At 42.7% G+C, this 23,569-nt stretch overlaps 2 protein-coding genes across 4 annotated transcripts; both read right to left on the bottom strand.

Annotated features, from left to right (window-relative positions):
• Positions 1 to 5,087: 5,087 nt before the first annotated feature.
• On the bottom strand, positions 5,088 to 7,911 carry mb (myoglobin). Its single transcript, XM_062548937.1, has 4 exons — positions 7,767 to 7,911; positions 6,343 to 6,428; positions 5,893 to 6,112; positions 5,088 to 5,641 (listed from the first exon to the last, which is right to left on the bottom strand). The coding sequence occupies exons 2-4, from the start codon at positions 6,423 to 6,425 to the stop codon at positions 5,501 to 5,503; spliced, it is 444 nt and encodes a 147-aa protein (XP_062404921.1). The 5' UTR covers positions 6,426 to 6,428; positions 7,767 to 7,911; the 3' UTR covers positions 5,088 to 5,500.
• A 2,597-nt stretch (positions 7,912 to 10,508) lies between these two features.
• On the bottom strand, positions 10,509 to 20,856 carry aftpha (aftiphilin a). Of its 3 annotated transcripts, none has more exons than XM_062548907.1 (9): positions 20,705 to 20,856; positions 17,372 to 19,120; positions 16,883 to 17,037; positions 16,439 to 16,568; positions 15,192 to 15,248; positions 14,657 to 14,779; positions 13,781 to 13,841; positions 12,846 to 12,969; positions 10,509 to 12,124 (listed from the first exon to the last, which is right to left on the bottom strand). In XM_062548907.1, exons 2-9 carry the CDS (start codon positions 19,079 to 19,081, stop codon positions 11,977 to 11,979), a joined length of 2,508 nt encoding a protein of 835 aa, XP_062404891.1. In that variant the 5' UTR covers positions 19,082 to 19,120; positions 20,705 to 20,856; the 3' UTR covers positions 10,509 to 11,976. The 3 variants fall into 3 exon arrangements, with proteins under 3 accessions (XP_062404891.1, XP_062404909.1, XP_062404899.1); XM_062548925.1 differs by having other exon boundaries at positions 16,439 to 16,565; XM_062548915.1 differs by lacking the exon at positions 20,705 to 20,856 and adding an exon at positions 19,969 to 20,015.
• Positions 20,857 to 23,569: the final 2,713 nt, after the last annotated feature.

Below are 23,569 nucleotides of genomic sequence, written 5' to 3'. Positions count from 1 at the left end.
TTATGAACATCTATGACTTATAGTGTTAAACACTGATACATCAAATAGTACTTGCATAAGGACATGATACCTAAATCATTAGTATTGAGAATTATGGGTGCAACACTCAAGCAGCTGAGCAGTCCAAATCTTTGTGTTTTCTTCAGCATGCTTTGGAACATTTGGATGAAGTAGTGAAAAACTTCCTAAAGAAGCAACATGTGAAATGTGCTATGTGGTGCGGTAACGGTATTGTTGAATATGTGCACTAAGCCACTAGTCTAACCAGCCAGACCCACATCAAGATTTGCTGCCGCTAGGGGCGTCTAGATTTCTAGGCTACTAAGCCACACTATGGACACCTCTCAGACCACTCGGGCCTCATCACAGAAACATTTCCAACTGCTTGTCCTATCTTAACTTAAGTGTCAGATCTCGGAAAATCCTCACTATCACTGAGGCAATTCCTATACATAGTTTAGTTTGGTGCTACTCCAAGACCGTATCCATATAGTCAACATTTGGAGTGGGGGTGAAGGTTCATGAAATTAATGATAAAAATTGTGCCAGTCCAGAGATTAACACGTGCTTATTTATTTAGAAACATGGGCATGCAACATTTGCATGTTTGCTCTGCCTCTCAAAACATTAGAAGTATTATCAGTAAAGAACATCTCAGTCAATCAAACAGAGGGGAGGAAAGTAAGAGAAAGTGAAGAAGAGAAGAGTGAGAGATCCAGATGAATGGAGAGACGGACAAAAGGTTCCTTTTAAGGAGGTTTCCACACTTTGTTTCCTGTTTTCAGAGCTCTGAAAGAGTGCTGACTTACAGTGGAACTCAGATGGAACTATTATGTTCAACTGGTACAGGCCTGCCAGTGCTTGATTTTCCTAATATGGTGTCACAATGGCCCATGTATAATGGCAGACATTTCTTAGGTTTTATTTGATATCTCTATAGTAAATGGCAGAAAAGTCATAGCAGAAAAAAATTACCCAAGTTTCTATGTTGAGCAGTTAAATTATTACATTCATTCATGTATTTTTTCCTAACTCCATTCATTTAGCAGATGTCAGGCTACTGCGCTCTAGCCCAGGTCCTTAACCACTACACCACCACCACCCTGTACCCTGGAAGAATTATGATGAGAAGAAGCCAGCGAATAACAACGCGGTGCATTGCTTTGTATGCATACACTGTCATTAAATTCCCGTGCTCTGAATGCATTCCTCTGCCTTTTGTCTGTGAGGTCCCGTCCAGACACACAAGCTGTCCTATCAGTGCAGGGATTTCAAGTCTCACGTAGTGACCATAAGACAGCCCTCACAAGGCCTCATGCCACACAAGTCTTTTCTCACACAAACGTCTTTGTTTCCTTCTGATGTGTAATGTTATAATTTGATTAGTTAAACTGACGATGGAATCTGGTCATTTTGTGCAGTTTGAAGGTTACACGTGCACACAACCTATATGCGTCAATTAGGCTTATAGAATTTATTCTAGTTAGAAATTGTTTAGTTTAGTTTGTGACTATTTCTGCAAGTGAAAAGCGAAAGCAGTGAGTGATAGGCTGTTGTAGTACACAATATAAAAAAAATGTTGAGCATAGTTGAATATTTCTGGGGGGTCAAAAGTCATTAACCTTTACAGTATGTCACATCAATTATAAAATGTAAAATAAAAAGGAATTCATGTAGGCTATCTCAGGCGGCCCACCTGCAATACTTTGATGGCCCACCAGTGGGCCGCAGCCCACACTTTGGGAAACACAAAGAATCTTTGACAGTTGTCTGCTCATGATGGACAAACCATAACAAAAGGGAGAAATTAAAATTCATGTATGAATATTCTAAAAGACTAAAGGAAACTATAGAGTGCACGGGCCTATTTTGATTAATTTGCGTTGTAGGATAAATAGATGAAAAATAAAAATATATTCTGTTGTGGATGTTTAGTAGTTTGTATTTATTCTTCTGGAAGTAGCCTGAACGTTTTAAAACAAACATCTTTAGGCTAATTGTCTGCCCAAGTTTCTTATTTAATTTATTTAATAAGACCTATTAAGTGAAACATCCTTGTATTGTGTCACTGACAGTCATTCAACATCTTGTCATACACTAGGCAACGGCCTAACGAGACTACTGCAGTCGATTTTGGCAGTTATTTTGAATTTAGGATAGGGTCTGTGCCATCCTAATGTAAGATTCCTAGGATTTTCTGTATTATCAAAAATTCTAAATGCCTTCCTAAACTGGGATAAAACAGATTTCAGAGTGTCTGTAATGAGGCCCCTGGAGAGGAAACTTTTGGCAATATGTACTGTCACTAAACATGGAGAAGCAGTTTTTAGCACGTACAACTCTGTCTCCCCAGTAGACAGTCACGCAGACCAGAATCATTAGCCTCTCAAGTTGCCATGGTCACTTGACCTTCATACTTTCTACTTAACATACTTTTTATACCAATCCTGAGGTCATTGTGACTGGTTGAGATTACTTTTTGGTATTGTTTTTATGTGCATATGACTTTAGAATAGGGAAGATTATGCCCATGGTTTGAATATTGAGCAAGAGTGTGGAACTAATGGGTTGTGGAGAGTAGACACAAATGACACAGGAGCATAGAGGCAGACATGGAAAAATACAGTAATTCAAAAATCCTTGTGAGATGTAAGGACATGGGGCCGAACAGGAGGACAGATGGAGAGGGTGGCATAGTGTCTGCTTACACGTCTGCACTCACAGATGTTCTATTATTAGACACAGGCTGCTACTTTGTGTTGGCAAATATTGCGCGAAACAGACATTTGAAAAATGCCAATTTTCTATACCATCACTTAAAATACATTCTAGAAATGCAGATGGATGGATTTGATGCTCCAGTGCGTGATCTGTGTTCTTGTCAGATATCCCTCCTGTGGTTAGAAGTGGGCCAGAGGTTACTGGAGGTGAGCCCAGAAGGCAGGGTAGAAGGGAGAGCTGTGTGGAGTCACGTCCACTCCGATAAGAGAGGAAAGAGTCTGGGATGTCCAGAGGAAGCGTGAAGAGTGTGTTTGAGGACAACAGCCCCCACGGTAAAAAGCAAGAGCCATTAGCTGAATACAAATCCGGGTGTCATCCTCAGGATGAGCAACTCTTTAATTTGTGTATAATGGCCTTTGCTAAAGAGAAAGAATTGTGAACTGTAAAAAAAGGGATAGTTCATCCTTTACACAAATCCCCAGATGAATTCCCCTTCTTTATTCTATGACATTAGCATCTGTTCCCTCGGCTGGGCGTGGAAGGACCCCGAACTGACCGATAGTTGAACTTGCTGTAGCCGAAGCAGGACTTCCATCCAAGTGAGGTCAGAGGTGGTGACGGACCAGAATAGCCCCCTGCTTCACTACAGAGAGAGGGAATGTGAGAGAGGGCCAGCCACTGGGCAGCAGGAGTGTCGGCCAGAGATAAAGCAGTTCTCAAAGGGCAACTGAGATCAGGGCAAAAGGGTTCTCCTCAGCCTCTCCATTCTCCCCATGTCACCTCTGATGACTGCCTCTATGAACGATCCGGCACCTTCCCCAGAGGCTGAGGTACACACAACACTTTGTAAATATGGATTTATTTTTCACAGATTTTATTTGTATATACAATTATTGTAAGACTCTTACATGCAGTTGGCTGTTTACACCTTGGTGGCAGCCAAGTGCCAAAGTGGATAAATCATTCTATTCATGTGTTAGTTCTGCCAATTGACTCCAAATAAGAATGCCTTGTTGCAGCCACCCTGTCACCCACACCAGATTGAATCATTGGACAACTGTTTTTATATGGGCACAGGCTCGGGTCATGGAAGTGTCTGGTTCATTAAGAGTTCATGAGGGACAGAGGAAGTGCTCTTTAATTCAGAGAAAATGTATGCAGGTCACTGATGGCGCCTAGTATTTTGAATTGATCTGCAAAACAGTGTAGTTTATTTATGATAAATATAAGATGAGATAAAGTATATTTTATTGTAATCTTGGGCTCCAGCAACTGCACCATAAACTTGCAACTTACCACACAAATTCATGGAAGTAGACCATAATAATACTTTACTGCATTATCCGCAGCAAAGACAATCTGAATTGTCTGCCTGAGGGTAGCAACGCTATTTCCTGATTCAGTATGTGGGTAGAATTATTTTGAATCTTGCATTTGTGTTCATAAGTTTATGATCCCATGCTAAAGTTGACAAAAACATCTTTTGGAAATTGATCTTAATACCTTAATAAAGAAAAATAGGTAATGGACAGCCATCTTCTTTGTGAATGAATGAATGATACATTAATAATATAAAAAATGAGTACCTTATCAATCTCTTGGCATGGTGAAGGGTATGTGATGATGTGGGGCTATTTCAATTCCAAAGGCCAAGGGAACTTTATCAGGATGCATAGATCCATGAAATAACTGGCCTTTAAAAAGAAAAATCTGCCTGCCTCTATGGGAAAAACATAGGGGTGTTTAATACTTATTCCCTCTGTTTCAAGATAAAACATTGATTTATTTACAATATATTTTTCATTCACAAAGAAAATGGTGTCCTTAAAGTTTCCTGATTTTTTTTATTAAAAATGTTTCTCATTATTATTATTATTATTATTATTAGTCCTCTTTTTAGTCAACTTTTTATGCTAACATTGTATTGACCAGATGCCCTAACTTGGACTTTAACTGAACTGAAAGATTTCCGGTTTGCATAGCGTATCACACTCTCTAAAATCATTTGGAAAAAACAAAAACAGGAGTTTGCTGTTGACACCTACAGTCTTCAAAAAAAGTACATCCTCTGTTGGAGCCTATACAAAGACTTTCAATGAATGTGCCAGGCAAGGGAACAATTAATAAAGACACCCAGATATTTAGGCTATGATGTAACCTGGCGTATTGATATGAATGAGTGTAGGATTAGGTCCACAGATTGATCTTTGGTCAAATATAATTACTTGTTTTTTTGTTTACATTAACAACTAGACAGTGAGCAGCACACCAGTCTGCAAACTAAATTTTAGCCTTAGAATAATTAAATTCTGTACAGAGACAAGTTTGAGAAGATAACTCATGGTAACTAAATGAAAACAGAGACATTTTTCATAGTTGCTGATTAAATGTTTATTTGGAAAAAGTATAAGTACAACATATTTAGACTTTGTTCAGACTTGTCAACTGTTAGATTGCAAAGAGTAACATCTGAATGGACAGAATATTGATGTTAAAAGTGATGCACTTAATATCAGTAGTTGTGGTTATGTTTTGTCTACCTCCAAATCATTTGGACACAGAATTAATGTTTCTGTTTCTGTTTCTGTTTCTGTTTACTTAATAAACACTTTTCTCCAAAGTGACAAAGTTGTTAGTACTATGTGTGTTTATGATGATCAGTTTTATTTAAGATATGTAATCATTGTAATGAGAAAGTATTCTGTTTTACAATCACATGTATTAACCCCAGTCTCACAGCCTCTGGTCTCAGGGGCCCTGGATGTGTGGCCTAGACGTCTCATCCAGCGAAGCCCAACTCTTTGTAGGTGGCGTCGATGTCATTGATGACAACACCCATGATTTTCCTCAGAGCGTCCTGGCCCCCAGCATCCAGACCAGCCATCTCACCCATCACTTTGGCAATGATCTCAGTGATCAGCTTTAAGGGTGCAAACACCAAAGTCAGACACACACACACACACACACACACACACACACACACACACACACACACACACACACACACACACACACACACACACACACACACACACACACACACACACTTTATGGAATTTACAGTAAACTTACATTACAAGCAGATATGGCATTTTCATACCAATAAAAACAGATGTTCATTAGGCTGCATTCAATCTTCTGCATGTGAATGAAGCACAGAGGCTTTCTTACCTTGAAGTTATTCAGAGGAATCTTGTGGGTGTTGGCATGTGTGGTTGCCATAGGCTTCAGGATGTCACCGTGGGCACCTTTGGCTTTCAGCAGGTCTCCCAGTTTCTTCAGCACAGTGGCGCCGTGGGCAGCGACAGCTGCACTGCCGGCCAGGTCACCCGCAGCAATGCCAGCGAATTTAGGAAAAAGCTTCTGGGTATCAGGATGCTCCTTGAACAAGCTGCAGATAAGGAGAGACAGTACGACTGACACTGTGACACTGATAGAGAGGGGTGTCCGTTACATTTGCCAGTTGCAGTGTGGTTGTAATATGTTGCATACATGTTTTCTTCCCTACTGAATGTGCAACTAAGCCATGGTCCCCTAAAATTTGAATTGGGAAGTTGAATTGGGAAGCTGTGACAATTGAAGAGCTGCTCTGATGGTTTGGATATGTTAGTGTCTCTGTACCGTGCGAGGACCAATCCTCCAGCTTTAGTGAAGTCCGCCTCTACTGGACCCCAGCACTTCAGGACCAGGTCATAGTCAGCCATGTTCTACAAAGCAATGTCAAGTATAGTTGTGTTAGGCCATTTCTTCTCATTTCTGTCAGTTTTGCCTTTTTATTTATTTTTTTAATTTTTTTTATCACAATTGCTTTTTAAGGCTCATGTTTCTGAATGATCTGTGACCTGCGAACATTCACTCTACAAGGTGACCCCTGACAGACCCCTTAACAAAAAGGTGACAGCAACAGAAGTGGCATTTGTGAGTGAGTGCCATTTGAGTTGATGGCAGCTCACTCACACCAGCACAGGTACAAGACAATAGGCATTTATTTGGGAGGATTGATGTCATTCTGATCTGGAAAGCAAGATGTTTCTCAGTTTGGTGAAACGTCATTCTGCATCCTTCGAGGATTGGCCACAAAAGATGCCTTGGAGAAAAACAAACCCATTAGCGTCCGTTACCGCGGCGGAGCTACGGTTTCAGGCACAGTGGCTCTGTTGTGGCACTCCTGGCACAACACGTAGAGTTCATGGAGAAAGGTCCTCAGGGGAGAAGATGGATACCCACCAAATAGCCACTCAAAAGCATGTTAACAGAGCAGAGGCAAGTCAGTGGAGCAGGTGGCTCTGGTCAAGAGATTAGAGAGAGAGAGAGGGAGGGAGGCGGCGCTGGAGAGAGAGGGCATGTGAGGACACTCAGTGCTACTGCATTGCTCTTGTGGGCTTACAGCTATCGGCCTATTAATTACACATAGGAAATGAAATGATTGACAGAAGGAAAGTAGTTCTCTTTGTCTCACAAACAATATTCTTTGTTTAACTGAAAACGTATCTTTTTAAAGCCAATAATGCATTTTATGACATCTTTGAGCTGATAGCTTTGTAGTTTGGAAACTTGTACATTATTCTTTATAAGAAATAATGTGCTCTGTTTGACCAAAAGTGAGTTTCCATATTGAAGCAAACAACAAGCAGCCTAAATAAAAAAACAAGCATATCTCTGAAGGTCATCTTTTATCTGAAGGAGGGGCTTCCGTTTTCTATCGGTTTTACTGAACATCTTTAAAGTTTTGGGAATTACAAAAGACCCATTTTAATTCAGCTAAAAAGGCAACTACTCAGAATGCATGCTAGTTGTAGGATGCTGTTCAATATTAGCAGTTAGAGTTATTTTCATTGTTTTGCAGAGAAAAAATCGAATAATTAAAATAATTGTAGCCATTTTGCTTGTTATATCAATAATATGATGTGCCACATATTTTGTCTTTTGACAATTAAAAACGGCACATTAAACATCCCAGCACACAAGCACCATAAACTCTATAAACTTATTAAAAATTTGATTTGATTTAATTTGAAATACAGAGGTTTCCTATCATTACCTACCTGCAAGAAATGATGTTGATCAAATGTGTGTCTCTTCAAAGTCAGATGACGATTTGCTGATTCGCTCACAAACTTCACCTTTTATACCAGTCATCCATTACCATTCTTCAGATCCAACCAATACATTTTCTGTCTCTCTCTCTCTCTCTCTCTCTCTCTCTCTCTCTCTCTCTCTCTCTCTCTCTCTTCCTGTCAGTCTCATGCCTTTCCCTCTGTCTCATGTGTTACAGTAGCTCCCCCTTTACCTTTTCCAGTGTCCAACAATTTCAACTGTACTTTGAGATGCTTTGTTAACATTTTCAATGATGTTAAATGCGATTTTGAAGAATTGCCATAACATTTTCAATATATCAATTCTAGCATGTCTATTTTTGAATTCTGTTAACCGTATCAAAAGTTTGGGTGCGGTATCAAGTAAGGAATTGTAGTGCTGGTAGGACACAGCACAGGCATGATTCATGTATCTGAAACAAATCAAATAATTGTAATAATTAGGAGCCCCAGATGCACAAATTAGGAGAACCTTTTTGGCAATACGTGAGCAATGTGACATCTCCTTTATAACATGTGACTACATTACAGTCTTGTTGAAAAGCCAGTTATATTTGGCCAGGGCATGGACTACTGGAGCCAATGGCTCCACGAGAGGGGGCCATCCTCTCAATAAGTCATGAAATGTGACTCAACATTCATATTACTTCTGTCTCTATATGTGGATGTTATGTTCAAATAATAGTAATAACAACAACAACAACAACAACAACAACAATAACAGTAATAATAGTGACCATATTAGTCATAGAAAAATTGTTGGGAAGTTGTTGAAGAAAATGTTGAAGAAGTAATATAAATAGTCATATGTCACAGATAGGCATAGCTCAGGTTGAGACATTATCTAGGGTCAAAAAGTAATGAATGAATAAGCATGTCATTTCATATGCACATTTCACATCCTCTTGCAATTCTATCAGTCAGCAGAGGGGCTAATATGCAAACTCTGAAAATGGTCATTCAAATTATAATTCACCTGGACAGGTATGTCATAAACATTTGTGGCAAGATTATACAAAGGACGAAAGGACCCTGACACCTGAATTCATCACATTTTCTATTCCCAACTATACAGAGTTTCAGACTCGTCCCTAAGTAGTAAGCGAACACCACCCCTTTGTGGTGGATAACTGAAGCACTTCTAAAGCCATCAGGTCCAGGCTGAAGACTCTGCATGTGGGCTCCTGCATAGGCTTACTGGGAGGAGGCAAACTTACCAACTATCTTACTTATCAACTTAAACCATTTTGATCATTTTTCATCAAATCACAGAGATTGACTAAAGTTGGTTGCAGCACCATTGTCCAGAGTGTCATGCTCTGTCTCTGACAAATTGGAGCCTGACAATTGCATTGACATAAAATAAATTATGGTGGAAATAGATAGCTGCTCTAGCAAAGGTTACTGACAAAGTTGATGTACAGTTGTTGCCACATTTGTTACATTTTTGTCTCAAGACCCTTTCACACTGTAACTTTTTGCAGTTTCAACATACAGTTCCATAAAACCCCCTTTTTCATGCATTCAGAAACCATGGAACCATTAAAGAGTTCCACTGAGCACAGTTCCTCTATCTGAGCCCCTACTTTGGGGTAGGGTCTGTTCCCTCTGCAGAGGAACCATGGCTGATGCCATGCCAAATCTCTAACATTATTCCAGTTTAATGCAAATTAGACTTTGCTTTTGACTCTTCATTCAGAATATTGTAGTCAATAAGATAAATGAAAATGGTATGGACAAACAGAATGGTGCCCTTTCCCTAATAGTGCATTACAAACCTTTACAGGCCACAAGTTTTTTTCATCCTTAATGAGACTTGCATCTGTCAGCAGGTAGTTTGCGATGTCCAGCTGTCTCTTGCTGTGGCGCTGCTGCTGCTGCTAGACTGAGCGCTCCACCAGTGACACCTACACATTTGGACACCAAAAGTGGCGTGTGAACAGCAGAGCATGTCTGGTCCATTCTAGGCCCTCAACTTGACATCCATGTCTTGCCTTTCTTCCTCCCTAGTGTGTTGTGTCTGTGTGTGTCCACATGCTGTACCACTGTGTGTTGCCAGGTGGCACTCAAACTGTGTGCTGTTCATTGACTTCCGGTTGTCCAGCCAGCCATGCAGGCCTACTCGCACCTGTCATTCAGCTGTTGACTCCAGTGTTTTTGCCAAGTTGCCTTCTAAGAGGTCTTGAGCTATACTAATACTGCATATCTGTTGTGTTTATATCGTTGTCTTATCCTTGGCCTTTGTATTTTTACAAGGCTTTCATGTTTTTGGACCTCGGTTTGAACATTGAAAATACTTTTGCCAATATAGTGCATCAGTCAATTCGACACAATTCTGGAATAGAATAGAATAGAATAGAAACTTGAATAGAATAGAAACTTTAATTGCCACACAACAGTGTTGGTGGTATATGGTTGTAGCTCAGTCGGGGTTAGTAGGAGGGGATCAAATAAAATAAATAGTGTTGCAAATCCTGTAACTGAAGATGAGATGATGATTCAATGATGGCTTCAAAAGGATTTTGTTGACAGAACTTTTTCAGCTGTCTGTAGGAAATAAAGTCTCTGATTTGCCTTTTTGATAAGGTGGGTAGTGCTAATTTCAAATGAGGGCTGATATGTGAGCCTCTGTATAATGCTGTTGCTCCTTTGCGCGTTGAGGACTGAGTGGAAAAAAAAAACACTGGCACATTTTACTCTTAAATTACATTTTTTATTTGTTGTGTACACTAAAAGTAAATTTACACACTTATAATCTGAAAAGAACCCTGGCATGCACGTACGTCTGTACAGGCTCTTCAAGTGACTCGTTTTCCATAGGAACTCCCCCATACATTTTACAGGCCATAGTTTCATCTGTTGTCAGCAGCCACAGAGAACTATGACGGTACATCCACTTTATCATTACAATGTGCAAAATCCTCCAGGACAGGACACAGGTTAACAGTGGTACTGACAAAAATGAAGAGGAAAGAAATGCAAATGAGAGATACAGAGTAATGCCAGCAGATGATGAGAGAAAGCACTTATAAACCACAGGGTACACACACAAAAAAGAAGCAGAAATTGGTCCCTTGTTCCCTAGTGAGCTGACCCTTCACTCTTGCTTTTCTGTTCCTTCAAAATAAATATTTGCCAGTGGTTTTGACTAAAACTACAAATATATATATATAAAAAAAAGAACAAAAAGGTGCATGAACTCCAAACAATATTCCCCAGATTACAGCAGGTGTAACATATTCTCTCTCGTCCTCTCTCTATCGCTCCCTATCTCTCTCTCTCACACACACACACACACACACACATATACACACACACACACACTACACATACACACATTACACACACACAGCTACAGAATGCTGCCACCTGTACTTCGAAGTTACAATTTTAGATGTGTTTTCCTCAAGGGAGACGTGATGAAAGTACAGGCCAACGCAAAGTGTAATAAACCTCTTCTCATAGTAATGGTGCATATACTGTATGTGTTGGGAAATCAAGTCTGAGCAAAACGTGGGTGCGCCCTCACAACCAAACAGATGAAACTAAGCAAGAGCACAAAGATGACAGCTGGATCTTGCAGGCAGTGTGGTATTCAAGTTATATATCTTCATATCACTTCATTTGCACCTCACCTAAAGGATTTTAAACCAGTGTTTCCTCATTTAAGACACACATTATCATACAGCCCACCCACACCGTTGATTAAAGTAATCCTCAAATGAATAAAGAGCAAAAATCATCCCTGATTATATACAGACTGATTCTTCTAACAAATTCTTGTAATCAAACTTCTTTAAGGACATGATCTATAAACCAATGCATACACATTCTCTTCATTCAAACAGTATCGTTTCCAGTTCTTGTTCTGCAACCACAATAATATTCCCTGGGCGAACCCACCAACCCCTCCAACATAACTGGCTATCGTTAAATATTACTAAAATGAGTAAAAACTCGTAAAAAAAAAAAAAATAACGAAAAAAAAAGAATGCGGAAGGTCGGTAAAAAATGATATGAGAACCAAGAAAGCGAAGGTGACACTCAGATGGCTGGAGAGCGAGTTGCTGAGGCCCGGGATGAAGCACAGCAGAGGACAGCAGTGGATGGGAGGCGCCGCGAGGCCGGGCGGGCGGGCGGGCGGGCGGGCGGGCGGCCGTCACTCCACCATGTGGGAGGAGGCGGAGGCCAGAGGCGTGAGGGAGGTGGGGAACATCAGCACCTTGGCCTGCATGAAGGACAGGTCGGGCAGGCAGCTGATCACCTTCAGAGCCTCTTCACTCAGGTTCTCCTCCTTGCGCGGCTTTCTGTGAGGGGGAAATGCACCCAAGGACAAATCCAGATCAACACGGGCAGAGCCTTACTTCACTCTCAACTAAGCATAAAAGCAGTAGTGGAAAAACCATGGCTTATTATTCTCCCCTAGCCTAGTGTTCCCATGCTGCCTTGCGCGCGATTTGATTCACGCTGCTAAGGCAGCCTGGAAACTACCGCCCTCATTTTTGCCTGAGATAGGGGACCAATCACAGAACAGGGGGGAAAGCAAGACCATGATGAGCTATGCACAGACGCATTTGATAGACAGCCCAATGAACGGATCTGGGCATTTTTTCCAATATGAGAAAACAAACGTCTGGTTGCCATAAAGATAACATTATGTGGACTGACACAGGAAAGAAAAAATGTTAATGCGCTCAATACTTATTTCCCCCGCTGTGTCTTGAGATGAAATGTTAAAATGCGCTAGCAGCTGTCCCTCTTATTATACCAAAAGTGACATTAGTCCATAAACTTAAGAGTTAATTTATTTGAGCAACAACTATTCAACTGTTAATATATTTATATATATTTTTTTTTTATCAATTTAAGTCAAGTTGTTGCAGCCCCTAAAAGCCCAGTGTTGTGGATTTTTCTGAAAAGGTTAAGCTTTGCAACACTGCCTCTGTATCTGCTTCTGCAGATGTTTTCACAGTCTATCATTTTGCACCTCCACAGGAGCGTGTGAGGAGCTTGCTCCACGTACAGTACCTGGTGGATGTGCTGGTTTTCTCCACAGTGGACATAAGGCGAGCGAAGGCATCAGCTACCCGGCTGCCTGTGCCACTCTGCTCCAGCTTGGCTGTAGTGAGCTCATACAGCTCAGGGTCCACACCTGCAACCAACACACACGCTTTAAACGCTCGCAGAGAGACAAGGGCCGTTGCATTCACACACATACAGTGAAAACGTTCTTTTCTACAACAAAGAAACAAACAAGCGCTACTGAAAGACAGATACGGTATGACTCCTATGAGAAGGCCAGAGGCAGGAGAGGTTGTTAAATGAGAGTACGGCCAGACACATCGGTGAGGGCAGGTGTGGTGCTAGCTGACCTGGGATGGAGGTGCCGCTGCCGGGGACAAGCTCCTCCACCGGCCCAAAGAAGTCCAGGTTAAGAAGAGAGGAGCCACCACTCGCTATGAGCCACACACACACACACACACACATGCACGCACGCATGCACGCAGGACAGGGATGGAGGCATGGAGAGCAGAGGGTTGATCATGAGGGAGATGTGTGGCCAGTGGGCGTGGGAAAGGCAGGAACAGAACAGAGAGAGAGAGAGAAAGAGAGGAAATGAGACGTTAGACATTAGTTAGACAAGAAACAGCTTAAATAGAGAGAGATTGAACACATGCATCTGATAGTCAAAGACTTGTTTGTGTAATTAATATATAGAATTAAATTGTCTTTTACATTTGCAATATGTATGTATGTATGTATGTATAGAGCATTATTGACAAATGTGTTGGTGTTTGTTGGTGGCCGCATCAGGGCCTTGCGCTTGGTTTGAAAATCCATCATCGCTCAAAAACACTGTTAGCTAAATGGCCCTAATGTGCATGTATGACAAATGCTCAATTCAAAGATCAATCAGAAAGGACAATATGAAAAAGGAATGAGAGAGCGGGGGAGAGACTTGCCATCCAGAGGGTTCGTAAGGCCACTGCTGCTCCAATCAAACTGGACAGGAGGGAGCACCTCCTAGTGGTGAGAGAGAGAAGTGAAGCTCGGATCAGATCATACCACGACCAAAGCGTACGGCTCTACAGTCATACAGTACAGACCTGCCATATGCACTGCATTGGGACCCACTCCGTTTTAAACACAACTGATAGGATCCATTTGTTTCAAATGACAAGAAGGAAGACTAAGAGCAAATTCACTGTGTTTTGTGTGTACTGTGTAGTGTAGTGAGAGTAGGCTGGTGTGGCAAGCCTGCTGATCATCACATGTGGAAATAAGAAGAATAGGACTAAATAGGCCCTAAATACTGCTAGCCACAATTTCACCTGATACTAATTAGAACAATATCTGCCCCCACACATCCATCATTGCACGAGTTTTAGGAGTGCTTTCACAATGTTGAAAAGAAGTTATTAAAACTGTACTGTACATGCTCACCACCATTCTGATCCTTGCCCTCACCATTAGCCAAAAAGATGCTCTTGTAAATATGTCATGCAAATAGAATCCTACATGATAGGTACTCTCTCTCTTCCATCTAAAGCAAAGTCAACATACATCCCAAGTGTATTGCCTGACTAATGCTGAGTATGCTGTTTGCCAATAATGTTAATGAGAAATGTACCTTATAAAGCAATATCACTTAATTGATCTTATTCATATTCAATATTACATATGGATTCTGGCTTGCTAGTGAATGTAAGTTAAACATACTATTTTGAATCAGGCAGTTTGACATAGTAGGAGTACAAAGCAATAGACAACAGAGAAAAGTCAAATCCAGGACAGAAAAGTGTGATTTCAGGGAAAGATGTCTGCACTCTGAGCTCTACCTGGCCTGTGTCTGCAGTCGTGGTGCTTATTTCAGTGGCCACTGCTGGCATCTGTGCTATAGAGGCGATCATCTCCGCAGCGGAGACGGGTTTCACTGGTTCTTTGGTGGGCTCCAGCATTCCCTGGACACAGACAAGGACAGGACAGGACAGGACAGGACACAAGCCCGGACACAGTCAGACCACCTCTGCTATGCAGAGTAAACAAATACGCTACTCTACAGACAGTCAGTCCCTGGCAGCATGAATTGATATGGAGACTACAGCCTTACACGGACACTGAGGGTAAGCTCTTCAGAATGTGCAGCACTGTTATGATTAAAAAAAACAGATTTTGAACTTTATGTGTGCCAAGACCAAGATGTGTGGAACATGACACACATACTGTACATGTAAGTAGGCCTTTGTGCTATATATACATTTCTGACACAAAAATGAACATGGAACAGAACTGTGAAAAGAGGATAAACCAGTACATTCCAATATCATTACATCCCCACCGATGAAGTGACGAGCACCTGACACATTCACTCACCAGACTGGCAGCGTACATGGGAACAATGACCGGCTGCTTCTTCTGCCCAGTGAACAACTGTTAAAGAGAGAGGACACAGAACTGACCAGTGAACTACTGTTTAAGAGAGAGGACACAGGACTGACCAGTGAACTACTGTTTAAGAGAGGACACAGAACTGACCAGTGAACTACTGTTTAAGAGAGGACACAGAACTGACCAGTGAACTACTGTTTAAGAGAGAGGACACAGGACTGACCAGTGAACTACTGTTTAAGAGAGAGGACACAGAACTGACCAGTGAACGACTGTTTAAGAGAGGACACAGAACTGACCAGTGAACTACTGTTTAAGAGAGAGGACACAGGACTGACCAGTGAACTACTGTTTAAGAGAGAGGACACAGAACTGACCAGTGAACTACTGTTTAAGAGAGAGGACACAGGACTGACCAGTGAACTACTGTTTAAGAGAGAGGACACAGGACTGATCAGTGAACTACTGTTTAAGAGAGAGGACACAGAAGATGAAGCACAAACATCCCAAAGGAAGATTTCTTATTTCAAAAATGTCAAAATCTCTTATTGAGATCTCATCTGTTTCTCCTAAGGGACCCTTAGAAGACATAAGGCAAAATAGCCCTCCAGTGTAAGTTCAACTTAAAATCTCAAAATATTCTGTTTTTCTTCCCAAACTATTCTTATTTCTCCCTAGGGCCCCTTAGGTCTTCAATGTCGCTCTCCTATGGGATGCACTGTTCAAGTCTAATGTCACATACTTGATAAAGATACCACATCAACAACACCAGTCATGAAATTCACAGACACAGAGGCAATTCAACCAGATTAAGTTGATGATAATAATAATAATAGCATAGTTATAATAATCAATAGAAAGCCTTCACTGCAAAAAGAAAGGTACAAGAGGATGTAATGAAAGAGGCAATGGTAAACAGTGCAGACAGTAAAGCCCCTGTAAACACTACACTACCTGTGTAGGAGAATCATATGGAATGTGTACGCTTTGAATACTGACATGTTGTGAGTGTTAATGACATTATCCCGGTGACAAGTGGATAGAGTCTGTCTCTGAATCGGGTAGTTAAGTTGGGGTTGCAACCACATTTATGGAGAAGTATCTCATATGAGAACCTGTGAGGGAGGGTGAATTGTGTTTGTTGATGTCTTTGATGATAGTGTGGCAAGTTCTTTTCACCAACCTAAGCAAATTCATGAGCAACAACAATAACAAAGAAAACTTCAACTTACTATGTTCCTTGTGTCAATTCCCAGAGAGCACAACAACATCTTGTTGCTATGGGAACCACCCCACTGATGCTGGAGGCCAAAGGCATTGTGAATGTCCTGCAGCTGCGTCCACACGTCCTGCACACCCCTACTACACACACACACACACACACACACACACACACACACACACACACACACACACACACACACACACACACACACACACACACACACACACACACACACACACACACACACACACACACACACACACACACACACACACACACACACACACACACACACACACACACACACACACACACACACACACACACACACAGATAATGGATATCAAATGTATTGAGTTCCTGCACAGACACTTTGATCTGTATTAGACATCTCTTTGGGCACGTCCATTGATTAAATGCAAATGAAGTGGAGAGAGATAAGTGCACTCACTTGTTCCGTGCTGCACCCTCCAGCCCCTCTGGTAGTGATTGATCTGCTGGCTTGAGGAAGCTCTGGAGGTGAAACACTTCCTCCTCCACAGGTGCCATGGGGGCCTCAGGAAAACTACTCTGGAAGAGCCTCTCCAACCGACTCAACAGTGCAGCCTTCACAAACACATCAACAAAATGCATCAACAACAGAGCAGACCCAAAAGCCAGTGTGAGAGAACTACTCAAGAGACTCTGGAAACATAGTTTGCTAGTGCAGGTATGTGCATGACGAGTGTATTTACTGTATATCAGCAGCCACCACATCAGTCTCCAGATGTCAGATGGGATATTGATAACAGCGCATAACTGTCAAAACTATGAAGTATTTCAACACTATATAATGCAAACTATCCTGCCAAAGCAAAGCAAACAGAACCTCATGCAGGTAATGCAAGGTGTGGCTACAACACAGGTCAATGGCTGTTTCCTAGACGACAAACACACTCACTGTTGCACCATCCGTCCTGCTGCTGTCGCTGCTACAGCTGGGAGGCACTGTGAGTGGCGGCTGGCTCTCTTGCCAGTCTTCCTCTGAGGCTTCCTCCGAAAGTGCTGTGGACTGCTGCGGCCCGAAGGTCGCCCACGATTCCTCTTCAGAAGCCGCGTCCTTCTCTTCCGGCTGCTCCTCAAAGGCCGTCCAGTCTTCCGTCCCCCCACTCGTATCGCCCCCCACAGGAGCCGAGTGGAAGTCCGCGAAACTGTCACTGACAGGTATATTCCCAGGATCCTCTTCTGGCTGCTGCTCACTGTCTGCCTTAGATTCACACTCTGTTGGGTCTCTGGAGGAAACAGAGCTCAACTCCTCCGTCTGCAATTTTGAGTCCTCCCTAAAGTCGGTGTGTGTTGCATCTGTTGTGACCGCGTCTGGCACGTGTAGTCTCTGTGGGTAGTTGAGGCTGGTCAATTCCTGTCCACCACCAAAGCCTCCCGATGTTGACGAAAAGTCCCCAAAGTCACCAAACTCTTCCTCGTCTCCGTCCTCGGCCATCTGACTGTGGTCCACTGGCGTGGCCGTCTCCTCCTGTAGTGGGGGCGAGGGCACGGAGCCCGTAGTGCTGAAATCACCAAACTCCTCCAGGGCGTCGGTGGACAGCGGCCGGCCAAACGATGTCTCCGTCTCGGTCTCTGGCTCACTGTCATTACCCGAGCTATCTTGCTTCTCTTCGGACTGCTCATCTGTGCACTGGATGCTAGACGAGCCGGGGCTGTGGACCTTCACGCCTTCATCTTCTGAGCCATCTTGCACCTCTCCGTTAAGGGTGATCTCCGTCTGCTCGGCGTACGCAGTGTGTGAGGCGTCCGTTTCCAGGTCCCTTTCGGTGTCAGCATCAGGCCACGAGTGGACACTACCTCCATCTCCATTTTTCACTCCCTCCGAGGTACCGGTGGAGAGCGACTGCACATCGGTCCCAGCAGCACAAGGGTCCCTTAGCACGTTCTCCTCCGAGCCTGACTGGATGGAGCACTCTCCATCAGAGCTCGGGTGAGGGGTGTTCTCCGCTTGCCATTCAGCAGCAAATGGGTTTCCCCAGTTAGTGTTCTGGTTCGAGAGGTCATTGCTCTGACCGTGACTGTTAGTGTTGGAGAATGTTGCAAAATCTGCAAAGTCATCCTCATTTTCCATGCCACTCGAAGTCCGGCAGCACTCGGTAGCAGCGTCTGGGCCTGTGGATTTCACAGGTGCATGAGTGTCGGGGGGAGGGGTTCCCTGTTCATCACAAGCTGCAAACCCATTTGTGAGTCGACTTGTGTCCTCCGGACTGCCATTACAGTCCACATTGTCCACCTCAGTCCAGTCCCTCCCACTGATTAACATGGAGTCTGTGTGGGTAGTGGTTTGTGAATGCTCTGCTAACTGTTTAAGCTCCTCTGTGCTAAGTGTCCTCCCCGGGGCCTCCTCGTCTCCTTGCCCCATGACTACACCATTAGCCTTTGCAGATCCCCCGTGGTCCGAGAGTCCACCGTTGTTGAGGAGCTCTGGGGGAGAGGTAGCTGTGGGGTTCTGTGACTGGCTGAATGTCGTCGCTATGTTAAACTCGGTGAGACTGATGCTGTTGGGTACTCCAGAGAAGTCACCGAACTCGTCATCATCCTCCTCCGCACCATCCTCCATCGGAGGAGGAGAGGAAGAGTACATGCGGATGACATCGGGCTCCATCGTCCCCGTGCCAGTCACACCAGAACCACAGGGTCACACCTGAGTAGACAACACAAATTAGCAACAAGGCAAACTAAAGACTAACTTTCAAGATAGCCTACTTTTTTTACCCCAAAACATGTCAAAACATCCTAAGAAAGTTCATAAACTTGAAGTAAACTGAAGTAAAAGGAAAACAGATGCAAACAGCAACAACAAACAACAGCTAAATGAATGTCTGGTAAAGAACAAAAAAGTTGAAGTGAAGCTCAACAGGCCTAATCACATTAAAGAAAGTGCTGAATGAATTACAAAAGTAGTACCACTACTCTCAGAAATAAAAAGGCTAAACAGAATATGTATCGCTGACCTTGCATTGAGGTTAAATTTAGTATAAAGTGCCTGTATCAAGTCATTCAGGCTAGGCCTAACCATTATCTTGGGAAGTACAAGGCAGCGTGCGATAACTCTTCATTTTGCAGATAACAATTAGCCTTCAGCTCTCTCAGCATATGGTTTGTGTTGGAATTTTCCAACTGTGTCAAATCACAATTTGAATTGACTCCCCGCTGCTATGAGATGCCATCATCACCATACATTTTGGAAACGTAAAATTACTTCTGTAGCATAACAACTGTTTAGCATTACAGGAATGAGGCTAAAATGTCACCGACTGATGTTGGATACACGAATATGACATGGAACAAGTCACACAACAAAAGTTAACCATGTCATTTTTGTTATACTGTGTTGTGATTGCCACAATCTATCGTTCAACCCCGTGCCACTTTAAATCAACATGGAATGACAAATAGCTAACATTAAGATAGGGCAATGGGAAATATGCATAGACCTAAAAGGAAATATGTCGTTAGCCTTGCAGATCAACAAAATCAGTTGTAGTTTACCTTAGCACGAAAACAACTATTTCACCCAACTTGCAGCTACTGTTTCCCAGCGTGTGACTAGCCCACTCTGTCTGGAAGACCTCTAGAAATCTGACGAGGGCCGGTGTTTACATTTGTCACTGACAGCTTGCTAACAGCTGGCTAGCAAACAGGCCAACGCTAGGCTAACGTCAACTGAACCTGACCTCACCTGAGTAATCTATTCCAGCTAGTAACGTTATCATCACTCCCCGCTACTGGTGTGAATACCAGCACAGGTTGATAACTCAATACATTGAAATTCCAAGTAAATATATATTTAACATCTGTCTTGAGAGACTGACAAGAAAACTATCTTGGTCTTACAAGATAGTTAGCTCATTTAGCTACAGGCTATGGGCGTTAGCTAGCACGCTTGTTCAGTACAACATTGACGTTAAGCTTAGCAACATAGCTAAGCCAAATAATGACGTCGCTAGCTAGCTGTCCAGCTTGGAGGCAAGAATTGTAAATAATTCTGCTCAACTGAATGGACACTAAATTGGCCTTAACGCCACTACTTCTATAGCTCACTACTGTTGCTTCCAATAACATTAAACGGGTTACTTCGTAATGCTCAAGGTGTTATTACTCAATGATGCTAACACTGGCTAACGTCATTTAGCATAAATCCATGAGACTGCTCTCTTTCCGCGTACGAGTCATCAACCTGTGTTTGCTGGAAGCCTAGATAGAAAAAATAAGAACTCAACGTCACCTCAGGGACCTTGACGATTCAACCACATGATTCAGGAATACGACAGATACAAATAGTACGATATTGATCAATCCTGATATTTATGGTTACGATGCATATATCCAGTAAAGATTGATTCTGCCGGGTAATGGTACCCTCTCTGCCTCTCTGCGATCATTACCCAGAATGCATCAAGATGTTTAGGACAGCAGGTGAGTCTGTCCTAGGGTCTGTCCAGAACGTCCCCGCACTGTCGTGCTGTCCCGTGGAGGATGCTGTTAATGAAATAACAGGCCTGCTCCATTTGACAAATGTATCTTTCCCAAATCTGCATTTAAATATTGGCAACTTTTTTTTCTAAAAGTGTTGTTGCTGTCTAGGCCATCCCAAAGTGAATTTCTAAATAGTCTCTTAAGAAAATGATGATATAGGCCTACAAGTCAAGTTTTAACCTAAGCGAAAAATAAATAAAATAATATATATATAATGTAAGCAGCTAAAGACCAAAGTGACAAATACTCCAAGTCCGGTATGTCTCTCAAATGGCTCGGGAAAGTTAATGTAGACTGATACTTATGAAGGCACCATAGCAGCAGACTAAAGCAACATCACAATGGCACATTTGGGAATTGAACAGGTTGGTCAGCTACAGTTGATGTTACTGATGCTCCACCACGCCCACATTAAAAAGGTCACCTAAAAAATGTGGAGACGAAGCCAAACTGGTCAGAACACAATCTCAATACACAAATGCACACACGCACGCGCACACACCCAGCACATAACCCCCGGAGCCGAGTGGACAGATCCTCTGGAGTTCAGTGAAATCCATAATTAAGGGATGTAAGGAATATGGCTGGCATATGAGCAAATATGCCTAGGTCATCCCCACAAGCTTAGTGACCAGATATTGTGGGAGGCCACCACGGTATCTTTCTGAAGGAGAGGAGTTAAAGTTTCAGCAGCTGAGATGGGAGAAACAACTACTGCTCGAGTTCTTCACCAGTCAAAGCTCTGTAGATGAGTGGCAAAGCTCTAATTAAATCTCGACAAAAGTTCGCCCAAAGACATGTGAGAGACTCCAAGGTCAAATGGCAGAAAGTTCTGTCCAGATGTGCTTGGTGGACACCAAACACTGAGCATCACCACAATGCACCGTCCCTAATTTGAAACATGGTGGTGGTAGCATCATGCTGTGGGGATGCCTTGACAGCAGGCCCATGAAAGCATGTAGGTTTTGATTAGAATTCAGCAAAATATATGGAAACTAATCCAATTCAGTCTGCAAGTAACTTGGGACAAGAATTACTTTCCATCAAGACAATGAGCCGAAGCAGCGAAAAGTACACCGAAAAAGTTTAAAGACAACAAGGTGAATGTTCTGGAGGGGTCTAATCAAAGCCCAGACCTGCAATCCTATAAATCTGTGTCTGAACTGGAGAAGGACTGTTCACACCTGATCCCCTTCCAGCATGACAGCACTTGAGCAGATTTGCAAAGAAAAATTGAGTAAAATTGAAGTATCCAGATGTGTAATTGTGACCTATCCACGCACATGTCATGCTTTGATTGTAGCCAAAGGTGCAATTGCTGACTTGAATATTCATGCCATCACTTATTTTGCATTATATTTTTGTTTAAATAAATGAATTCAAATTAAATTATTAAATGAAAGACTCCATTTACAAAAGCAATATCCAAAGGGGATGAATAGGCTACTGTTTATGGGCACTGTATCAGCACCCAGGTAGACTATGTCTTTAGATGCAGCGCCCTGAGAATGGACAGTCTCCTGCAAGAGCATTCTTGGTCTCTGACAACCGCAACTCTCCGACAATCTCCAATTTCCAGGTCACCTAACTCTAACACCAGTTTGTGAGTCTGCCTATAACAAAGGGTAGCCTAGTGACCTTCGGTTTAAAGAAAAATTCCCTCTCATGCTGTTACCCTTGCATGCAACAATGTTTATTTTTCATTGGCCAATAGATGGGGCTGTTAGCCCAGATCCACTCAAGTTTAACACCTTGTCCTGATATGAGTGAGTCTTAGCCGATTAGGACTTCAATGTGGGTTTATTTATGTGTGTGTGTGTGTGTGTGTGTGTGTGGTAGGCTAGGCCTATCTTGAAAGACAATCAGGAAAATGTCTTAATAATTAGCCTATCAGCTTGCCTTTAGGCCTATAACACGGAAGAACAGTTGAATGTGCTACAAACCTGTATAATCGGATTCATTTTTAGGCTACCATTTTTGCACATATCAGCCAACATTTTTACTTTTGCATCCTCTCTCTCTCTCTCTCTCTCTCTCTCTGTCTACCCTTCACCATTTGACTCACTGTTTAAGCATAGGTTAATCACTCTCTCTCTCTCTCTCTCTCTCTCTCTCAACACACACACACACACACACACACACACACACACACACACACACACACACACACACACACACACACACACACACACACACACAGGAATCCGGCCAAGTCTTTTGTTCCCTCCCAAGTCCTGGGTATTTAAACACACTGTAAATATAGCCGTGCGCATGGTTACTGTCGTCATGGCGGCACGACAACAGCCCACAGCCTGCCTAGGCACTTGGCAGCCAGGGAAACTTAATATTTGCTTAGCGTTAGCATAACATTTTTATTATGTAATCCGTAGCAGCAGAGCGTTTTGACTGCGCAAGCTTTCTGCATTCCCATTGAAGTCAGGAACACTTAGCCCGAGCTTGTTGCTATGTTGATGTGTTGGAGTGCAACGGCACCAACAAACGCAAGTTCAAGCGCTTCCTTCAGGGAACATCTGGAGTAGGCTAGGGGGGGAAAAAGCCTCGGGGTTTGAACTGGGGAGAGTGTGGCAAGGACTGCGGAACTGAATGAATGCAT

This window comes from Sardina pilchardus, chromosome 1 (genome assembly GCF_963854185.1).
Source record: "Sardina pilchardus chromosome 1, fSarPil1.1, whole genome shotgun sequence".
Lineage (NCBI taxonomy): Eukaryota > Metazoa > Chordata > Actinopteri > Clupeiformes > Clupeidae > Sardina > Sardina pilchardus.
This window is presented reverse-complemented; position numbering and strand designations above follow the sequence as displayed.